The sequence below is a fragment of the Ceratotherium simum genome, chromosome 2 (genome assembly GCF_057802395.1).
Source record: "Ceratotherium simum simum isolate JZ-2026a chromosome 2, ASM5780239v1, whole genome shotgun sequence".
NCBI classification, from domain to species: domain Eukaryota; kingdom Metazoa; phylum Chordata; class Mammalia; order Perissodactyla; family Rhinocerotidae; genus Ceratotherium; species Ceratotherium simum.
The window spans coordinates 47856458-47879946 of record NC_141901.1 but is presented as its reverse complement, the minus strand read 5'-3'; the positions used below and the strand labels follow the sequence as shown (position 1 = coordinate 47879946).

Here is a 23489-nt window from a genome sequence, read left to right as displayed (position 1 = left end):
GTGAATTCCTCTCTTCTTAAGGTTTCCCCAAAATATTTCGAGGTTCCTTGTACCTGCCAGATAAGTAACATTCTTTACTTATCCAGTAAGTGCTGCTTGGAACATAAGGTACCAGGGCAATATTTACATGTGGCTTTAATCCATAAAGTCCAATCTTGGTTCCTCAAAAGCTGTATGGTTATATTGCAAATATGATGTTCCAGTCACAGCCTTGGTACTATAACCAATGTTTCCAATTGTGTCCTGTTATAAGGAGAACAGATTCTTATTGAACTTATGCAAATAACTATATTGCCATGAAAATAACAATACTCACTAAGAGTTTCCAAATTTTGGAGGGATCAGGTAGAGAGAAAAAGGTAAATATTTTAATTTTACTTACAAAGGTATCGTTTACCAAATTGTTATGTCATAGCTAGCTCAGGAGAAAAGAGAAAAAGTTCTACTTAAATCTGAAAAAACAAAACATTAAAAATTCAACAATACTTCAAATGAAAAATCATAAAAATTGTAATCATCCTTATCAGTTCATTCAGTCCTGTGTAATCAATTCTTGATCCCAATCTTTTTGTTAGCAGCTTCATGAAGTCATCAGTCTCTCCATCAGAGTTTTGTAATTTCTTACCAAGTTCGGTTTTATGATCAGAAAGTTTGTCAGAAACCTATATTCCAGAGTAAATGTTAGAGTCCTTTCCACGGACTTTTCTGAAGATGAACACATTTTGTAAAAGCATTAGAGCAAAGAAAAATAAGTCTGTAAACAAGAAGATCTCAAACGGCAATTGACAAATTTGGTGACATACAACACTTTAATAATAACCAGAATTGTGACTGATAACCAGGATGGATCAGAATTTCAGTAATGTTATACAATTTTAAAACACCTATATCAATAACATTTACCCAGACAATATCATCTAAGAAGGTTTATCATAAAGATCAAGTATGAAAACAATGTTCACTATGAAATAGTTGTGGGAGATCAAGATTTGGCCACCCTGAAATATATGTCTTTACCTTGATTTTTTTCTCTGACGGGCATTTGACCTCCCCCACTAACTGCCTAAAGAATTTGACATAGAAGATCTGTTCCAAGAAGGAGTTACTATCTGATGGCTGAATATAATGTAAAATAGGTGTTACAATAGGAAAGGCACCAACAAGCCCATCTTATCAAAAATTCTGTCTCTCTGGCCACATTCTCTAGATGGCCCTGCAAGGAGTTGCCAGACAAACATTTGCATTTATAAGGGAAATCTCCATTTGTAAAGGTATCTCCCTCTCTGTATTGGGAAGAGGGGGGGATGACCTCATTTCTAGACACTTACCAATGTGGAAGGTGAGGCCTTAAATCTGCATAATAACCTTACTATTGTTTACTGTGCTTTAGTGGTAATCTCCTGTAACTGACTCCCCCCACCCCCAGCATCCTCCTTTGTCTTTAGCTGGAGATGGTATTTAAGACTAGAATCTCTGCTATTGTGTTGAGAAACTCAGTGTCCCTGGTTTCTCCCATGTATACATGTTATTAAACTTGGTATTATTTTCTCCTGCTAACCTGTCTTGTTAATTATTTGGCCAGCCATAAGAACCTTAAGGGAAAGGGCAGAGGGGAATTCTCCCTCTTCCCCCAACATAGTCAAGGGGAGCAAGAGAGTTAAAACAGCAAAAAAAAAAAAAAAAAAAAAACACCCTTAATAGAGAGACCTCAGTCCTTTGAACATAGAAAATTATTTTACCAAAACATAGATTTTCTGTTTTTTAGGTAGACTTACTCAAAGGTAAAGAAAAACCTTTTATAGCTTCTTTATCAAGTGCAAGAAAATTATCCTTTTAAGAGAAAGAAGACCAAATTTTAATTTTGTACCAGCTTACTTCTGATATTAAAACTCATTTACTTAATTGGATTTACTTTAATCCCAGCCAACTTGACCATGCATAAAACTCCTTTCCCATAATTTCTCTTCCACAAACCTTTTATAACTTTCCTTGTATACAGAGCTGTTTTCCTTATTAATTTTTAGTAACTTTAATCACATATACTAATTAGAAATTTTAACCCTTAGAAACCTTAATTTCTAAGTAAAAACTCAGTAAGCAATTACAAACTTTCTTTTACATTGGCATTCCGTGGTTTGGAAAATTTATAAACACTTCATAATTTCTGGAAACATTACTTTATAGTACAATCTCTTAATAAAACATATGACATGTTTACCAATAGACCCAAAACACCTTTTAGTTTTCTTGCATTAAGAAGCCAAAAGTAGACAAACCTATATTTAGCAATCAACGTTTAATATCTTATCTTATTTGAAAATGATCTAGATACTCAACGAATTTTTATCATAAAATTTAGCAAAACTCTAAAGTTTTAAGTCACCAAAAAGAATTTGGAAGCTATATATATCAAAACAAATAATTATTGTTAAAAGTTCACCCAACATTTATCTCTTTCACATCTATTTAGTTACTTGTTCCCAATAATTATTTAGATTGCTTACAAGATTTCATGAGACATTAGATAATATTAGCCATCACTTAAGTTATTATTTTTGTTAACCAGTTTTGTAATAGAAATAACATCAGTTTATTCGACAAATAAAGGCTGCATGTCTGCATTATATCCAATGCTGAAACCAACAAACTTAAGTTATCACGTTGACTCGAAAAACATTTGGGTTAGTTGCATTTAGAAATCATTTACTTTAAGCCAATTAAACAGAGCTCTTGTTTTTTTTTAAAGATTTTATTTATTTATTTTTTCCCCCCAAAGCCCCAGTAGATAGTTGTATGTCATAGCTGCACATCCTTCTAGTTGCTGTATGTGGGACTCGGCCTCAGCATGGCCGGAGAAGTGGTGCGTCGGTGCGCAACCGGGATCCGAACCCGGGCCACCAGCAGCGGAGCGCGCTCACCTAACCACTAAGCCATGGGGCTGGCCCCTAAACAGAGCTCTTAACTTTAGTCCTACCATCCGGAGGTAAAATATCACACAAATAAACAACAGACAGATGTAACAAAGATTTTGTAGCCTCTGTTAAAAATTTTAGCAGTTTTTGTCTGCAAAACTTAAACATACTCAGGCAAAGTTGATATAACCTCTTTATATAAAGTTAGCTCAAACATTCCAACTTTTATAATCTTACACTTTTACATTTTCTCAATTGTAACCTGAGTCAGGGTCTTAAGGCTAGTCAAATTTTTCTTTTTCTTTTTCTGGCCTTTTCTTAGGTACCAATTAAACAATTATGTGAGAGCTCTCAAAAAAATTTTTTCCCCCAATTTAGAAGTTTGTCCAATTTAAATGATTCATCCTCTGGCCACATTGATGAGTAGGATCTTAACCTTAACAGCGGCTCATCCCAAGCTTTAACTATGGACGCAAGAGGCGTCCCCAAAAGAGATCCAGAGAATTCACTCCCCAAAATAAGAAAGCACAAGAGTGACAAAGGCCTCATAAAGCAAATGGGACCCCTTATGACAGACTTCCCTGAGAGCAGGCACAGCAGGACAAAGAGAGTTTCTCGGAACCTCAGTCTGTACGACTGGCCGCCGAGGATGCACGCCAGTACGTACATTTTCCGGATGGCGGAGACGAGAAAGGTCACAAAGCCAAGCTCACAAGACATAGAACAAGACAAAAGCCCAGACGACAGGCTTATAGAGATGCCTGTGTAAATCGCAAAAAGAGACAGAGAAAAAGACTGTTTCTGGGAGGAAAAGGATCAATTATCCAATGGGTACCCAACCAGATGCTAGAGTTGCTGAGTCCAAGAAGCTAGCTTCACCAGTATTTTCTCCTGCTAATCTAAATTTAGAAAGAGAAAACTCACCACTCTCACTTCCATTGGACCCTGCAGGCAGAGATCTGAGAGACTGACATGGTAAGAAGTCTCACCTCCTACCGGCTCTTGTCAGTGTCTGAGATCTCTCCTCTGCAGTAGTCCAGGAGCGAGCAGTGTCCAGCCAGTGAAATTTTTGCCCCATGTTGGGAGCCAAAACTGTCAGGGAAGAGGGAGAATCCTCAGCCCTTTCCCTTAAGGTTCTTCTGGCTAGCCAAATAATTAAAAGACAGGTTAGCAGGAGAAAATAATGCCAAGTTTAATAACGTGTACATGGGAGAAACTCAGTTTCCCTGGTTTCTCCGGGAAAACTGGAGAAATTTGGCCAACCAGAAGAACCTTAAGGGAAAGAGCAGAGGGGGATTCTCTCTCTTTCCTGACACATGCATATGTGTGTGTGTAATTTCTTTTTTTTTTCTTCCTGTGTGAGGCAGGGTGGGGAGCAAAAGAGAGGTGCAGAAATGGGGTTTCATGTATGTACTTTTTTGGAAACCATAATTTTTTTCTTTATTATCATTTGTTCTTCTTCAATATCATATTTAGTGGGTATAGAATATTTCACTGTATGGATGTGCCATAATTTAGCCAGCCTCTCTGCTTAGGTATTTAGGTTCTTACGTTTTTTGCTGTTATAAATAATACTAATAAATATCATTGTAATCAAATATTTGTTATATTTATGAATTTTTAATACCTCAAAAGCAACATTTTAAGACAGAGTATGCAAAATTTTTGCTCATTTCTCCACACTCTCTCCAACACTGATATTCTTTAATTTGAGAATTTAAAAATGCTGTTTTATTGTTTTATTTAATGTTTGTTTACTTGTATTGCTGGACACTTGGATATTCATCTTTCTTTTGTTCCTTGTCTATTTTTGCTCCTTGCCCTTTTTTTTTTTAGTGAGGAAGATTGTCCCTGAGCTAACATCTGTGTGCCAGTCTTCCTCTGTTTTGTATGTGGGATGCTGCTACAGCATGGCTTGATGAGCAGTGTGTATGTCCACGCCCAGCATCCAAACCTGTGAACCCTGGGCTTCTGAAGCAGAGTGCACAAACTTAACCACTATGCCACCGGGCTGGCCTCAGCCTTGCCCATTTTTTAATTGAAGTGTTTGTCTTTTGCTTTGTAGGATCTTTCTTGCATTGAAAGTATTAAATATTTGTCACATGTGTTGGGAATATGGTTTCTAGTTTGTTACTTGCCTTTTGACTTTGTTGTGTGTGTGTATTTCAGTGGTGAAATTGAAGAATTCTATGTAGTCAAATCTTTCAGCCTTCTCCTATGTGATTTTTTTTAATTGAGGTAACATTGGTTTACAACATTGCGTGTAGATTTCAGGCGTACAGCATTATAATTCGATGTCTGTGTATACTACAGTGTGCTCACCACCAAAAGTATAGTTTCCATCTGTCACCATATAATTGACCCCCTTTACCCATTTCGCCCTCCCTCTACCTCCTTTCCCCTCTGGTAACCACCAATCTGTTGTTTGCTTCTTTGAGTTTGTTTTTGTTTTGTTTGGTTTGGTTGGTTGCTTTTTTATATTCCATATATGAGTGAAATCGTATGGTATTTTTCTTTCTTCATGTGATTTATTTCACTTAGCATAATACCCTCAAAGTCTATCCATGTTGCAAATGGCAAGATTTCATCTCTTTTTATGGCTGAATAGTATTCCATTGTGTGTGTGTGTATATATATATATATATATATATTACATCTTATCCATTCATCTGTCAGTGGGCACTTAGGTTGTTTCCATATCTTGACTGTTGTAAATAATGCTGCAGTGAATGTAGGGGTACATATATCTTTTCAAATTAGTGTTTTCCTGTTCTTCAGATAAATGCCCAGAGGTGGAATAGGTGGATCATATGGTAGTTCTATTCTTAATTTCTTGAGGAATCTCCATATGTTTTCCATAGTGGCTGCACCAGTTTACATTCCCATCAGCAGTGTACGAGGGTTCCCTTTTGTCCACATCCTCTCCAACACTTGTTTCTTTTTGATAACAGCCATTCTAACAGATGTGAGGTGATATCTCATTGTAGTTTTGATTTGTATTTCCCTAATAATTAATTATGTTGAACATCTTTTCATGTGCCTGTTGGCCATCTGTATGTCTTCTATGGAAAAATGTCTATTCAGATTCTCTTCTCATTTTTCAATCAGGTTGTTTGTTTTTTCGTTATTGAATTGTATGAGTGCTTTATATATTTTGGATATTAACCCCTTATCAGATATATGATTTGCAGTGTCTTCTCCTGTTTGGTAGGTTGTCTTTTCATTTTGTTGGTGGTTTCCTTTGCTATGCAGAAGCTTTTTAGTTTGATGTAGTCCCATATTTTCTTTCTTTTTTTTGTAAGGAAGATCAGCCTTGAGATAACATCCATGCCAATCCTCTTTTTGCTGAGGAAGACTGGCCCTGAGCTAATATCCATGCCCATCTTCCTCCACTTTATGTGGGACGCCGCCACAGCATGGCCTGACAAGCGGTGTGTCAGTGCACGCCCGGGATCTGAACCAGGGCCGCCAGCAGTGGAGCAGGCACACTTAACTGCTACGCCACAGGGCCGGCCGCTGTAGTCCCATTTTTTATTTTTTATTTTGTTTCCCTTGCCTGAGGAAACATATCCAAAAAGATATTGCTAAGACAGATGTCAATGAGCATACTATGTTTTCTTCTAGGAGTTTGATGGTTCCAGATCTTATATTTAAGTCTTCAATCTATTTTGAGTTAATTTTTGTGTGTGGTGTAAGATAGTGGTCTAGTTTAATTCTCTTGCATGTGGCTGTCCAGTTTTCCCAACACCGTTATGGAAGAGACTTTCTTTTCTCCACTGTATGGTCTTGGCACCTTTGTTGTATATTAGCTGTCCATATATGTATGGGTTTATTTCTGGGCTCTCATTTCTGTTCCATTGATCTGTGTGTCTGTTTTTCTGCCAGTACCATACTGTTTTGGTTACTGTAGCTTTGTAGTATAGTATGAAATCAGGGAGTGTGATACCTCTGGCTTTGTTCTTTTCTCTCAGGATTCCTTTGGCTATTCAGGGTCTTCTGTGGTTTCATATACATTTTAGAGTTTTTTGTTCTGTTTCTGTGAAAAATGCAGTTTGGATTTTAATAGGGATTGCATTGAATCTGTAGATTGCTTTAGGTGATATGGACATTTTAACTATGTTCATTTTTCCAATCCATGAGCATGGCATATCTTTCCATTTCTTGTGTCTTTTTCAATTTCTTTCAGTAATGTCTTATAGTTTTCAGTGTAAAGATCTTTCACATCCTTGGTTAAATTTATTCTGAGGTATTTTATTCTTTTTGTTGCACTTGTAAACGGGATTATTTTCTTAATTTCTCTCTCTGATAGTTTGTTGTTAGCATATAGAAATGCAACTGATTTTTGTATGTTGATTTTATATGCTGCAACTTTACTGTTTATTATTTCTAATACTTTTTTGGTGGAGTCTTTAGGGTTTTTCTATATATAAAATCATATTCTCCACAAATAGTGACAGTTTTACTTCTTCCTTCCAATTTGGATACCTTTTATTTTTTTTTCTTACCTAATTCCTCTGGTTAGGACTTAGAGTAATATGTTGAATAAAAGTGATGAGAGTGGGCCTCCTTGTCTTGTTCCTGATCTTAGAGGGAAAGCTTTCAGCTTTTCACCATTGAGTATGTTGTTAGCTGTGGGTTTGTCATATTTGGCCTTTATTATGTTGAGGTACTTTTCTTCTATACCCATTATATTGAGAGTTTTTTTTTTTTATCGTAAATGATGTTAAATCTTATCAGTTGCTTTCTCTGCGTCTATTAAGATGTTTGTATGATTTTTTTCATTTAATTTGTTAATGTGATATACATTGATTCATTTGCAGATGTTGAACCATGCTTGCATCCCTGGAATAGATCCCACTTGATCATGATGTATGATCCTTTTAATGTGTTGTTGAATTTGTTTTGCTAATATTTTGTTGAGAATTTTTGCATCTATGTTCCTCAGAGGTATTGGCCTGTAATTTTCCTTTTTTGTGTTGTTTTTGTCTGGTTTTGCTATCAGGGTAATGTTGGCCTCATAAAATGAGTTAGGAAGCATTCTCTCCTCTTCAGTCTTTTGGAAGACCTTGAGAAAGATAGGTATTAAGTTTTTGAGTATTTAATAGAATTCACCAATGCAGCCATCTGGTCCTGGACTTTTGTGTTTTGGAAGGTTTTTGATTACTGTTTCAATATCCTTACTAGTAATCAGTCTATTCAGATTTTCTCTTTCTTCAGGGTTCAGTCTTGGAAGATTGTATGATTCTAAGAATTTATCCATTTCTTCTAGATTTTCTTTTTTTTTTTTTAAAGATTTTATTTATTTATTTTTCCCCCAAAGCCCCAGTACATAGTTGCCCGTCATAGCCGCACATCCTTCTAGCTGCTGTATGTGGGACGCGGCCCCAGCATGGCTGGAGGAGTGGTGCCTCGGTGCGCACCCGGGATCCGAACCCGGGCCGCCGGCAGCGGAGCGCACGCACTTAACCGCTAAGCCACGGGGCCGGCCCTCTTCTAGATTTTCTAATTTGTTGGCATATAGCTGTTTATAGTAGTTTCTTATGATCCTTTTTATTTCTGTGGTATCTGTTGTAACTTCTCCACTTTCGTTTCTGATTTTTTAATTTTTTCAAAGAAGCAGCTCTTAGTTTCATTGTTTCTATTGTCTTTTTCATCCCTATTTCATTTATTTCCACTCTGATTTTTATTATTTCCTCCTTCTCCTGACTTTGGCCTTCATTTGTTCTTCTTTCACTAGTTCCTTTAGGTGTAAAGTTAGATTGTTTATTTGAGATTTTTCTTGTTTCTTGAGGTAGGCCTGTAATGCGATAAACTTCCCTCTTAGTACTACTTTTGCTGCATCCCATAGATTTTGGTATGTTGTATTTTCATTTGTCTCTGTGTAGTTTTTGATTCTTTGATTTCTTTGTTGACCCAGTAGTTGTTCAGTAGCATGTTGTTTACTCTCCACATATTTGTGGTTTTTCCAGTTTTCTCCTTGTAGTTGATTTCTGGCTTCATAACGTTGTGATCAGAAAAGATGCTTGATATGATTTGAATTTTAAATTTATTGAGACTTCTTTGTGTCCTGACATATGGTCTATCCTTGAGAATGTTTCATGAGCACTTGAGAAAAATGTGTACTCTGCTGCTTTTGGGTGGAATGTTCTGTATCTATCTATTAAGTCCATCTGGTCTAATGTGTCATTTAAGGCTGATGTTTCCTTGTTGACTTTCTGTTTGGATGATCTATCCATTGATGTAAGTGGGGTGTTAAAGTCCCCTACTATTATTGTGTTGCTGTCAATTTCTCCCTTTAGGTCTGTTAATAGTTGCTTTATATATTTTGGTGCTCCTATGTTGGGTGCATGTATATCAATAAGTGTTATGTCTTCTTGAGGGATATTTCCCTTTATCATTATATAATGTCCCTCTTTGTCTTTTGTTACCTTTTTTGGCTTGAAGTCTATTTTTTCTGATATAAATGTGGCTACACCTGCTTTCTTTTGGTTGCCATTTACTTGGAGTTTCACCTTCCACCCCTTCACTTTGAGCCTATATTTGTATTTAGAACTGAGATTAGTCTCCTGAAGGCAGCATATTGTTGGCTCTTGTTTTTTTAATCCATCCAGCCACTCTGTGCCGTTTGATTGGTGACTTCAATTCATTTACATTTAGGGTGATTATTGATATATGAGAACTTACTACTGCCATTTTATTTTATTTTTTTAAAATTTTTTATTTATTGCAGTAACATTGGTTTATAACATTGTATAAATTTCAGGTGTACATCATTATACTTCTATTTCTGCATAGATTACCTCATGTTCACCACCCAAATACTAATTACAACCCATCACCACACACATGTGCCAAATTATCCCTTTCGCTCTCCCCCGTCCCCCCTTCCCCTCTGGTAACCACCAATCCAATCTCTGTCTCTATGTGTTTGTTTATTGTTGTTATTATCTACTACTTAATGAAGGAAATCATATGGTATTTGACCTTCTCCCTCTGGCTTATTTCGCTTTGCATAATACCCGAAATGTCCATCCATGTTGTCACAAATGGCTGGATTTCATCATTTCTTATGGCTAAGTAGTATCCCATTGTGTATATATACCACATCTTCTTTATCCATTCGTCCCTTGATGGGCACTTAGGTTGCTTCTAAGTCTTGGCTATTGTGAATAACGCTGCAATGAACACAAGGGTGCATGTATCTTTACACACTGGTGTTTTCAAGTTCTTTGGATAAATACCCAGCAGTGGAATAGCTGGATCATATGGTAGTTCTATCCTTGATTTTTTGAGGAATCTCCATACTGTTTTCCATAGTGGCTGCACCAGTTTGCACTCCCACCAGCAGTGTATGAGAGTTCCCTTCTCTCCACATCCTCTCCAACATACGTTGTTTCCTGTCTTGTTAATTATAGCTATTCTGACGGACGTGAGGTGATATCTCATTGTAGTTTTGATTTGCATTTCCCTGATAGTTAGTGATTTTGAACATCTTTTCATGTGTGTGTTGGCCATCTGTATACTTCTTTGGAGAAATGTCTGTTCAGATCTTTGCCCATTTTTTAATTGGGTTGTTAGTTTTTTTGTTGTTGACTACTGCCATTTTATTATTTGTTTTCTGACTGTACTATATATCCATTGTTTCTTTTCTCTTGTGTTTCTGTCTGCCATTTTAGTTTGGTGGTTTTTTGTAATGTTTTTCTCTCTCTCTTTTTTTTTTTTTTTTTTTTGGTGAGGAAGACCAGCCATGAGCTAACATCTGCTTCCAAGCCTCCTCTTTTTGCTGAGGAAGACTGGGCCTGGGCTAACTTCCATGCCCATCTTCCTCTACTTTATATGTGGGATGCCTGCCACAGCATGGCTTGATAAGCAGTGTGTAGGTCTGTGCCTGGGATCTGAACGCGTGAACCCCAGGCCACCGAAGTGGAGCATGTGAACTTAACCACTATGCCACCGGGCCGGCCCTTCTCACTTTTTTTCTTTTGTTTGTTTTGTTTTGTGTCTCTGCTCTAGATTTTTGTTTTGTGGTTACCATGAGGTTTGTATACAACATCTCATAGATAAAATAGTCCTTTTTCTGCTGATAGCATCTGATCTCCATTTGCATATACAGGTTCCATTCTTTTCCTCCTCTTTTCCTCCTCCCCTTTTATGTTTTTGTTGTCACCAATTGTCTTTTTATGTTGTGAATTCATTACTGTATTGAAGTAGCTTTAGTTATTTTTAATGCTTTTTTACCCCTTTAACCTTTATGCTGTAATTAAGTATTTAACACCTTATTCTGTAATAGCTTTGCAATTTTCTGTTTCTGTCTATTTATCACCTTACTCAAAGTTTTGTGTACTTTTGCCTTTTTGTTTCTGGTAGAAGAGCTCCTTTTAACATTTCTTGTAAGGCAGATCTAGTAGTAGTGAACTCCCTCAGCTTTTGTTTGTCTGGGAAAGCCTTTGTTTCTCCTTCATATCTGAAAGATAACTTTGCTGGATAGAGTATTCTTGGGTGACAGTTTTTATCTTTCAGTATTTTGAATGTCATTTCACTCTCTCCTGGCCTATAGAGTTTCTGCTGAGTAATCTGCTGATAGCCTAATGGGGATTCTGTTGTAGGTTACTGTCTTTTTTTCCCTGGCTACCTTTAAAAGTCTTTCTTTGTCATTGACTTTTGACAGTTTTAATATAATGTGTCTGAGAGAAGGTCTTTTTGCGTTGAGATAGTTAGGTGTTCTATTAGCTTCATGTACTTGTACATCCAGTTCCTTCCCCAGATTTGGGAAGTTCTCAGCTATTATTTCTTTAAATAAGCTCTCTGCTCCCTTCTCCCTCTCTTCTTCTGGAATACCCATTATCCTTATATTACTTTTTCTAATGGAGTTGGATATTTTTGTAGAATTTCTTCATTTTTAAAAAATCTTAGTTCTCTCTTCCACCTGAATTATTTCTAGTTTTCTATGTTTGAGCTCACTAATTCTCTCTTCCATATGGTCTGTTCTATTTTTAATGCTTTCTACTGTTATATTGAGTTCTTCAGCTCCAGAATTTCTGTTTGGTTCTTTTTTAGAGTTTCAGTCTCTTTGGTGAAATACTCCTTTTGTTCATTTATTGTATTCCTGATTTCATCAACCTGTCTTTCTGAATTTTCTTGTATCTCATTGAGTTTCTTCACAGCTATTTTGAATTCTTTATCAGTTAGATCACAATCTTCTGTGACTTCTGGTTTGGTTTCTGGAGAATTGTCATTTTCTTTTTATGCTACTGTGTTACTGTAGTTCTTCGTGGTGCTTGATGAATTGTTCCTCTGCCAGCTCATTTGTGGTAGCAAACACCTTTTTTATTTGGGTAAGGCTTTGGTTACTTTGATTCTGAGCTGTTTCTGGTTGTATTTGAGAGCCAGTGCTTTCCACCTTCCACTGCCTCTCCCAGAGGTGTCGTCACTGCCCTTGTCGTGCTGCTTGTGCCTCTGAGGTTGCTGGTGCCTTGGTGCTACTGGAGTCGCTGCAGTCACAGGCATCACCACCAGGGTCACTTGGCTGCTGAGCACCTCTGTTGCTTTTGGGGTTACCTGGGTTGTAAGTTCCCCCACTGTGGCAGGGGGATAGGGAGGGTGGGGTGGGGGCTGAATCATGCACGCCTCTGCCATGCTGGGATTGTTGGGTCTTCAGGCATCACTGCCACAGGTTGGGAGGCTGGGGTTGCAGGCACCACTGCAGCTGGGGAGACCAGAGTTACAGGCTCTACTGCCCCTGGTACGCAGCTCTCCAAAGCCTTGGGTGCCTGAGTCACGTGTGCCACCTCCACTGCTGCTCCCAGGTTTTCTGAGGATGCTGGCACTTCCGCTGCCAGGGGCAGTGGGTTCGTGGGTGTCACTGCCACTGCTGAGGGAGGCTGGGGTTGTGGGTGCCACCACCATAGGGTAGGGGAGTACCTGTGTCATAGGCACCACTGCAGTTCCTGGAGCCTCTAGTTATAGGTGCCACTGTGGTTCCTGGAAGCTAGGGGCACTGGGGTCTTGGATGCAGCCTCCGCTGCTGGGAGGGTGGGGTCGCAGTGCCTCCACCACTGCTGGGTGGGTGGTGGAGGGGGTCGAGGGTGCCACCGCAGTTCCTGGAGCCTCTGGTCATGGGTGCTGCCTTGACTCCTGGGACTTATGTTTGCCCATATTGCTGCAGTTCCTGGAGTCTCTAGTCTCAGAAGCTGCCACCACTGCTCTCCTGGTTCTGCAGCCTCCATGAGTTCCAGTCCACCCACCTTCAAATGTATAGATACATGGATCTCTCAGGCTTTCTGGTGTGCTGTGCAGAGGATCCTTTGTTGGTCTATGGATGTCCTACTGGTTGCAACTTAGAGGGGAGAGATAAAGGGAGCAACTTATGCTGCCATGGTGCTGATGTCACTCTTTTCCTGTATGATTTTTGTCTTTAGTGTTCTGCTTAGAAGGGACTTTACTACTCTGAATTTATCATTATTGGCCTAATACTTTTCTTCAAGTACAATTATGATTTCTTTATATTTTAACTTTTATTTCCCCAGAAATTTATCAGGAAGGAACTTGATTCCTTTTTTTCCCCTCTCAAAATAAGTATTTTGTTCTGTAGTATTTTCCCCAGTGATTCAAAAACTTTCCACTAGGTCTTCCTACCCTTAATAGTGTCATAGATCTATCCCCTACATTCCAGTGAACTTCAGAAACCCAAAATACATTGGAGTGTAAAGGTATGTTAGGACTGCTTTGGTTTTGGAATATGCAGACCTATTACTTCTTGCTGGTTTTGGCTGCTTTTTCACTACTTGCCATCCACCTGAGAGGTGGGCAAGAGAATTAAAACAACTGTGTGATGGATATTACAGAAGGGCACTCTCAAATTTATTCCTTCCCCAACCCCTAAGCCTGCCTTATTGCATCCTAGAAGCTAGAAAGCAAAAGACTACATTCCCCAGACTCCCCTGTAGTTTTCTTGTGCATGTGACTTGGCTTTGGCCAAACAGATGATATGGGAGATTTGGAAGGGGAAAGTGAGGGAGAGACCACAGTCTGGGAGGAATTTGGGTTTTTTACATTTCACTAGGCAACTTGTCCTAATTTCAGGAGGGTTAGGTGAGTACTGAGCATCCATTTAGCAGTCACGGATTGGGGCTGAGGCAGAAGGGTCCTGGAGCTGACAGTCGGGGTAATGACCCCCTAGTTTTTCTACTCTAGGTAACTCATATCATTTTCCCCTGGCTGTTTTGAAGATGTTTTCTTTGTCTTTAGTTTTTAGAAGCTTAATTATGATGTGTCTTGGTGGATATTTCTTTGGGTTTATTCTCTTTAAAGTTCACTCAACTTCTTGAATCTGTAGGTCTTTTGCCAAATTTGGGAATTTTTCAGCCATTGTTTTTTTGAGTACTTTTTCGGCCCCAACTCCTTTCTCCTCTCTTTCTGGGATGCCAGTGAATGAATGTAGATTTTTTGTTAGAGTCCTGCAGTTCCCTCAGGTTCTGTTCATTTGTTTTCAGTTTATTTTCTCTCTGTTTTTCAGATGAGTAATTTCTATGGTTCTATCTTCCAGTTCACTAATTCTTTCCTCTCTTCCCTCCATTCTGCTGTTGAGCCCATCCTCTGAGCTTTTTATTTTGATTATTGTATTTTTCAGAGTTAAAATTTCCATGTGGTTCTTTTTTATATTTTCTGTTTCTTTACTGAGGCTTTCTATTTTTTCAGTTGTTTCAAGTTCATAATTGCTTGTTGAAGCATTTTTGTCACTGCTGCTTTAAAATCTGTAATAATTCTAACATCTGTGTCATCTGGATGTTGGCATCTATTTGTTGTCTTTTTTCATGCTGTTTGAAAGCTTCCTGGTTCTTGGTATTCATGATGAGTGATTTTAGATTGAAACCTAGACATTTTTGTATTATGTTGTGAGACTCCGGATCTTACTTAAATCTTCTATTTAACTGTCTTTTTTTCATGCTGCTCTTGGAAAGGAAGTGGGTTGCTGTCTTTTTACTGCCAGATGGAGATAGAAGTCCAAGCTCCCCCTCTCGGTCTCTGTTGACACCTGGGGATAGGGAGGGGGCTCCTCCTTACCCCTGGGTGAGAGTGAGAGTACTGGCTCTCCACGTGGTCACCACTGACACTGCCGGAGGGGTGGTCTCATCACCTCTGGGCAATGATAAAAGTCCTGCATCTCCACTAGGCCTCCTGTGATACCACTTGTGTGAGGGTGGTGGAGGGAGTGCATTATGATCTAGTAGGAGTGGAATACAGGCATTTCTGTGTTGCCAGTTTCTTTACCTCCAAGTCTGGGATATATGAGGCAAAAAGAAACCCAGGGAACTTATCACCTTGTTATTCCTCAGCTCCCGAAGTCACTAACAGGTCTGCCTTCTTTGCTCCACCTTTTCAAAGTTGTCTTATGTCTGTTTTATTTGTAATATTCAGGATTTTTACTTGTATTAGCAAGTGGAATGGGGAAAAGAACGTCTCCATCTTCCCAGAAGCAGAAGTCTCCAGATTTCACATTTTAATCTTCTTTGATTGTCTGAATTTTCTAATCTACAATGTGGGGATAATACCAAGTGCATTGGATTGTTATCTGTATTAAATGAGTTATGTAAAGTGTTCACTGCTCTCCCTGGTATTTAGTAAGTGCTTAAATAAAAATAACTTGTTAATCTTTTTAATGTTCTACAGTTATTATATATTGATTAGTTTCTTTTTAAAGGTTATGAGTTCAAACTAGAAAGTTATATTTTTGTTAGTAGTTCTTGTATATAGTATATTTGGTGTCTTCCTTCTCCCCATGATATGACTATTTTCTGAATTTGGATTTTTTTTCAAGGGAGAAAGAAAAGAGAGGCAGCAGAAGCTCCATGTGGATTTCAGACATTTTCCTCTGTCCTTTGTGCACTGTTAAACACCTTTTATGCAACATCATTTCAATTCTTAACAACACTGCTTCTCTATCGAAGCATAATTTAATCTAGTCCTGTCGTGGTTTTTTCCTTTAGCACCCATGGCAAATTTAAATGGTTGCAGTTAAGCAGACACATGCACAATCCATGTGTTGTTGTTTGTTGTTGTGTTGCATCAGTAATGCCTCATATCCTAGAATGGACACTGGCATGAGATTCAGGCAGTATAGAGGCCAAATCCCAGGTTGACTTTCTCATCTTTCAAGTGGATACCGTAACACTAACAGGCTGTTTTAAGGCTTTGAATATAATGGTGACTAAGTCTGCTCAAAAAGTAGTTTGGAAGTCAGCAAATATTTACATCTTCATAACGTCCCAGCAAAGGCTATGGCCAGTAAGGTTTGGGAGTATGGGAATTTAGGCTGCTTTCTTCAGTCGAAGTCTTAGAACATAGCCTGTGTATGTGCTGAAATGTCTACTCCTTGGACAAATAAAATTTTTTATTTCTAGAGATTCATCTACGCTCTTATCAAGTGGAGGGAGTCAACTGGCTAGCCCAGCGCTTCCATTGTCAGAATGGCTGCATCCTGGGAGATGAGATGGGCCTGGGTAAGACCTGCCAGGTATGTTACTCTGGAGTGACCACTGTTCACCTCCACTGAGATACCTCCTTACAACTGATTACTATCTTTAGCTGCTAGGTACTGGTATGTATTTTTATACTAGGAGGTGAAATGCCTGAACCTTTATTAAGAAATCATACATAACCTTGGAGTTGACTTTTCTAGTCATGGGTATGGTTTTGTACTGTGTCGCTACACTTATCTAGCCCTTGACATATAGAATTGCAATTAATGGGCAGGGTTTGTCTCTATGTAAAGCCAATATATACCTGTTCCAGGGATCAAATTGACTCTGAACTCCTTAGCAATACTTTATCTAGTTAAGTTAACTGGATCACTTTTAATATTAATTTCTCTTCCTTGGTGGGTAGTGGGGCTACTTCCCATTTCTCTAACATCCTAGAGAAGTACAGAGGAAGTACTGTTTGTTTTCCAAAATGCCTTTGTCAGCAAATGGTAGGATACAGTCTAGATACCTGGAGAATCAGATATGACCTCCTTAGGCATTGATAAGCAGGTGGTGTATTGATAGTTGCTTCTGGTAGGTTGATCACCAGTATAGCCCTGTGTTGACAGATGTCTGTGGTAGGATTGAATCGATGGAAATTCCAGGCGTAGATACCCCTTGCGTTAATCACTCAAAGTTTACTCATCTATAGGATACCAAAGAAAGTCAGTGCAGTCAGGATATACAGCAGAGGCAATTTGATTGGAAACCATGGAAGTATAATTTTCTCAATACCAAAAAGTTTTCACCAGTGAACACACAGAAAGAGTGAAGGCCTCATCAGTCCTTTTAGAAGCTCAACTGCCTCCTCCAAGTCTATCCTTACATACATAAACATCAGGCTGGAGCAGTTATGCACATAAGCTAGTCTGAGCATGTGTTGGAAACTACTTTATTTAAGCCAGGTATACCTCATTAGTCTTGGGCTATTCAGAATACAGTATGACCGCTAAGTATGGTACTCGGAGGTACCTCATTTGTCATCCTCAGATTTCTCAGGCAAATAAACCTGGTTCTAGTACATTCCTGAAGTGAGAGCTGTGGAACTAGAACAAAGGTAGTTTTCCCAGATGTCTCTGGGAGCCAGGCTAACAAACTCTTGGACAAATTACAGAGCCTTCTTTGCAGTCTCCTTTGCCTCAGACATTGGAATTGCCCTGACTTCATTCAGAGCCAGCGAATTCTGCTTGTTCTTTGCCTTTCCCCAGGGTGTTTATATAGCTCTACTTTAAGTGCCCTAAAAATATCAGACCTCCAAATTCATCTTGCTAAAATTTTGTTTAGAATTTTTACATCTATGCTTATGAAAGATATTGGTCTGTAGTTTCCTTTTCTTGTAATATCTTTGTGTGGTTTTGGTATTGGGGTAAAGCTGCCGTCATAGAATGTGTTGAGAAATGTTCCTTCCTCTTCAGTTTTCTGGAAAAGTTTGTGTAGAATTGGTATTGTTTCTTCCTTAAATGTTTGGTAGAATTCACTAGTGAATCCAAATTTATTTTTTCCATGTATTTGGTTTACAGTAATAAAAGATAAATTTTCTCTAAATAGCATCCTCAGCAAAAGCTAGAAGAATGGTTTTAATCCAAGAAGCACTTATTGGGTGGTTGCTCTGGGTGCAGTCTGGGCTGGGAAGCCAAGGATCGTTAAAAAAGAAAATTATTTCCATTATAAAATTAATGTAATCTCTGTTAAAAAAAAATAACTGCCACCCCCTAACCACAGCAGTCTAATTGTAGCGATGAATGGCAATGTATGTTTTACATGGTTAAAATTATAATGCACACATAGTTTGTATTTTATTAATCTAACACTATCATTGTATTTTCTTTTTTTTTTTTTTTTTTTTGTGAGGAAGATCAGCCCTGAGCTAGCATCCATGCTAATCCTCCTCTTTTTGCTGAGGAAGACTGCCTCTGAGCTAACATCTATTGCCAATGCTCCTCCTTTTTTTCCCCAAAGCCCCAGTAGATAGTTGTATGTCATAGTTGCACATCCCTCTAGTTGCTGTATGTGGGACGCGGCCTCAGCATGGCCAGAGAAGTGGTGTGTCGGTTCACGCCCGGATCTGAACCCGGGCCGCCAGTAGCTGAGCGCGTGCACTTCACCATTAAGCCACGGGGCCGGCCCTCATTGTATTTTCCAATTTATTATATTCTTCCCAGTCATTATTTTCTACTGGCTGTGTAATATTCCATCAGGAGAATTGATCATAATTTACTTAAATGTTCTACAGATGAGGAATGGCACGTTCTCCTCTTGTGCTATTTAAATCAACCCTGATGCAAACATCTTTGGGCGTATAGCTTTCTCAGGATTTTCGATTGTATCTTTAGGATAGCTTTTCTGAGAAACGGTTCAGCATTTGGGGCTGGGGGCTCCTCGGACTTTTTGTTTTATTAAAGAATGCTGTTTTCTCTGTATATCACAGCAAGCTTTTAAAGAGATTTTTCTGGTTAAAAGTGTACACAGCCATATCCTCAAGGAGGCCTATTTTGCTTTACAAAGATTTCCATTTTATACCACGACTTAAGCTTAAGAAGCATTATTTATTGTTTTCCTCACTGGGTATGCTCCAGGAGAGGTAGGAGTTTGTCTGTTTTTTCACTATTATATACCAGAGCTCAGAACAGTTTTTAGCGAATAGAAGGTGTTCTATAAATGCACATAGGAGGGAGGAAGTTAGGAAGGAAGGAAATCATCACCTCTCAGGAGAGCCTGGCAAGCAGCAGAGGCCACCACGTGGTTGGTCATCTTTATAGTTGCATCTTGGCACTTCTTCCCTTATGTTCACAGAGTATCTTGTGCATTATTTGTGTTGTTTTCATTGATTTCTATTGTCTTTCTTCATTTTTTTTCTTTGCATGAGAGGTTCAGTTACCTAAATATTGAGCACCATCACTTGTTAAAGATTGATGTAATTGAGTAACATAAATTTCTTTGGCAATTATATTGAGGCTTCCATGATTTCACTCTGGGAATGGATAACCCTCCTAATATGTGGAAGATTGTACATTATCTTTTTGTAAACCAAGTCTTCTATAAGAGTTTGTGTTCCCTACAAGGTTGTGGGAACTTTGTGGTTGTTTCTCACTTGGAAGTATGATCAAAACTGCCTTCTTTTTCTGTATTCCAGACTATTGCTCTCTTCATTTACTTGGCAGGAAGATTGAATGATGAAGGACCGTTCCTGATTCTTTGTCCCTTATCTGTTTTGAGCAACTGGAAAGAAGAGATGGAGAGGTACAGAGTAGATGTAGATGAAATTTTATTTTTTGCATTGATTAAGATTTTTTTTCTGGTTGATATGTGAAATATGATAAAACAACATATTGTCCTAAGCAGTGAGTTTATTTCTTCCAGAAAACTCTGACCTGAGGCAATATAGATAGAGACTGAGGATCTGATGGGGGGAGGGTCCACTGGGTGTTATTATTACGATTTGGCAATTTGAAGGTCAGTACTCATTTTTAGTAAGTTTTGCTGAACTAAAGGAGAAAACATCTTTCAAAGTGACGTAGGAAGAAACCAACATGGAAAAAATATTTTCTTTTTAGAGTCAGCCCAGGCCCTTTTACATGTTCATCTGACTCTTCCTCCTATTCACATAGGGACTTACTCTTAGATTTGCCTATTGCTCTAGATAAGATTCCAGAGTCCCAGGACTCTTTCTGGTTACAGGGTATCCTGAGGTCTGCTCGTCTGCAGTCCTTCCATGAAATGTAATTTTCCAGATATGCACACCCTTTCTCATGTCTCTGCATTTGTGTTCATCTGCCTGTTTTCTTGGATTCAGATTTGCTCCAGGTCTTTCCTGTGTAACATATGCAGGTGACAAGGAGGAGAGAGCTCACCTACAGCAAGACCTGAAACAGGAGTCACGTTTTCATGTGCTGCTAACTACCTACGAGGTATCCATTTGTTTCTCTATAGCAAGAACTCTTAACCTGGGACCTTAGAAATTGTAGAATCCACTGGAATTATATTTAATTTTTTTGAGAGCACATATTTTTCTGGGAAGAAAGTCTGCTTCCATTAGATTCTCAGAGTGGGGCTGTGACCAAAGGAAGTGAAGGACCACTGTGCTCCAAATTAGTTAGATATCTCTCCTTCTCTTTCCTGGTGGATCAAGGGGGAAGGCTTCCCAGGGAGGTGGCACTTGAACTGCCTCTTGGTTGATGAATAGAAGGAGACAGGTAAGCAGGGGAAAGAGTTTTGTGGGCTGAGGCATCGTCTCCGTCACTAGAGAATGGGAATGGAGGACACTTAGTTCCAGTCTCGTTTGAAGTCCTTGTTCTTCAAGCTAAGACTGTTTGGGTCACTGTAAGCAAAACCTTCCACTTAATCATGCCTCTCTTTTGTTTGTCTGTAAGATAATGCTACTTAGAAATTATGCTCAGAACTTTTTTTTACTTAGTGAGTGAAGAAGACTTAGCTAAGTCCTGTAGTTGAGGAGAGTTAACAAGAAATTAGCTTATTAATACCATAGTTATATTAATATCAGCTTTTATAACGTGTCTTCCTTAATTTTTCAGATTTGCTTGAAAGATGCATCATTTCTAAAATCGTGAGTATGTTGCATTACTTCAGAAATTATGTGGAATGTGTCATGAAAGTGGTGTCTTTCCTTCACATTTTAGTGCTTTGCTTCTTTCCTGGTATGTCTTCCACGAGTCTCATTTACAGATAGGAGGCATGGCAGGAGTCCTACAATCTAACCTCCCCCCACACACACACCCCGGCCCCATAAGCTGTGTGCCCTTGATTAGTTACTGAATCTCCGTGAGCCTCAGCTTCTTCACCTGTAAAATGGGGATAATTAAATCTTACTTTGGATGGCTGTTATAAGGATTAAATGAGATAAGGTATACGTGGTGGGTGGTTGATATTAGATTCTTTACGTTGCAACTTGCGTAGACACCTTTCAAGGCTGCTGTTTGGAGATTTTACTACAATATATGAAGTGAGTTATTTCAGCTTTTTCCTGGAAATATCCTAAAGTAGCAATCAGTGCTATAAAATTAACTTTTTAGAAGGGAAGTTTTAAGTGTACTTAATTAATTATCTTTCAGGCCTCGTATCAGCTCATGAAGTACAGGAAACTTAGATCTAACTCTTAGTACCACCTGATAATAGGGATGACGTATTATAGTAGATGGTCAAGACAATGGTTACAATGTAAACTAAACAAAAGCTAGACTCTAGGTAGATGTGCTGACAGCTTCGTTCTCCATAGCATGTGTAGTTATGACATGGTCAGGTGGGGATTTGTATCTCTAATGTTCAGAGATTTTTGTTTTCAAAGTACTTTTTGAATATTTTAAATGCTATTTCTCATCCAGCTTCTTCTGAGTTGGATTTCTGTTTTCATCTTATTTTGAAATGCTAAAGGCTCAGTAGGATTTCATGACTCCCATCCAGTATTTTATTTCGCTTAAGTTTCATTTAAGTGAACATATTACCTTTTCTTAAGAAGAGGATATGCTTTTCCTCTCTTTTTCTTTTTTATGGTTAATATCCAATTTAATATTTGTTGAAGATCTCTCCGCTGGAAAGACATTGTCCTGGGAGTATCAGCAAATACCAGGAAGAAAACCATAGAGCTACCCTAAGAGGACATAAACTGCAATAGAGGGATAAGAAGTATACAGATATCCACGTTACAAGGCAATATATGGGAAGTCTCAAAAGATGAGATGATTGGGATGTAAATGTTATTGGGTCCTTTACATAAATTATCCTATTTAATCTTCATGAAAACCCTAGTAGGCAGCTATTATCATCCCTTTTATAGATGAGGAAAGTGAGAGATGAGGTAACCCATTCCAGGGTACGTTGCTAGTAGATGGTAAAGCAGACATCCAAACCCAGCACACAGTGCTGTGGAACTTCTTTTTAAGAGAGCTTCTCAAAGTATCTAGGTGCACTGGAGTTTCACATTATTCAGCAGAAGTACAGTCTTTCCATATCAGATCATCTATCTTGAATCCATTCCAGCTGAATTTAAGAACCTAAATAATAAAGGGACATTTATCTTGTTGACTCATAGTGTGAATCCCAAGATCACAGAGTATTCTTTCGATACATGTGGCAAGGTTATATTGTGTATTACTGTATTGCACACTCTGAGAACAGCCAGGAAGTGTAATGTAATCTCTGCCCTAACGAAGCTTATTGTGGAGAGTTAAGGCTGTGCACATAACAATTTGAAAAATATGAAATTTTTTTTATAATAACCAATAAACTTATAAAATCTTTGGATCAGAGGATTAGAAATTGCCTCATCCCGCTCTCCAGTCAGTGCTGGAATTCCCTCCACCTCTTCCTTTACAGGGAGCGTCCTTTAGAGTATCCTTTGATGAGTGAATCAACCTACTTCCTTTCCCTGAGCCAAAGTCCACCTCCCTGTAGCCTGTTTCATTGAACAAGCTTTTGTTAGATGCTTGCTGTGTGTAAGAACCTATAAATATCTAGTTCTCCACAAGGGAATAAGACCTAATCTGTTTTGAATGCTAATCCACACAGGGACCAGGCACTGTACTCCAGCCACTTTCACACTTATCTCATGACCAGTGTCCAACTTCAGCTGAATCCTTATTCCTTGTAATCCTTAACAGCACGCCCTGCTCATGCTACCCAGTAGGAATGATCCCAATTCCTGCGCTCTCTTTGGACTCCAGGTCTCCCTCTACCTGTAACATTCTTAATAGGTGAATGGTACTAGGTATCCACTTCTGTACCCATTTTCTGGATTTTCTCTGTAGCCTCAGAGGAAGAGAGCTTTTTCCTTATAAGGCCAACCCCTGCTCATGATCTTTAATTCTAGAAGGATTTTTATTTCCATACCCACTATCTTTCCAATATTCTGTTTTACTTATATATACATTTAGTTTTTTAAGTATAAAAATAATGGGATTACAGAATGTTTACAAACAAAATAAAAAGTTAAAAATCATCTGACTTTCACTTTATTATCTTTTGCATGGTTTTCACATTTGTGAAAAAGGATTTATAATATTTATCTCTTTTAGTTATAGGCCTTTTTTATTACAACATAATC

At 38.5% G+C, this 23489-nt stretch overlaps 1 protein-coding gene across 3 annotated transcripts in view; it reads left to right on the top strand.

Moving 5' to 3' along the window:
* CHD1L (chromodomain helicase DNA binding protein 1 like) overlaps positions 1-23489 on the top strand; it is a 68244-nt gene that overhangs the window by 3586 nt on the left and 41169 nt on the right. For all 3 annotated transcript variants that reach the window (XR_015555417.1, XM_004420584.3, XM_087444481.1), the window contains exons 2-5: positions 16313-16425; positions 19566-19672; positions 20226-20340; positions 20965-20996. Coding sequence is in view for 2 of the 3 variants with exons in the window: in XM_004420584.3 (XP_004420641.1) it covers positions 16313-16425; positions 19566-19672; positions 20226-20340; positions 20965-20996 (367 nt within the window). In the remaining variant the exon portion in view is untranslated. The remainder of the gene's footprint in view (positions 1-16312; positions 16426-19565; positions 19673-20225; positions 20341-20964; positions 20997-23489) is intronic.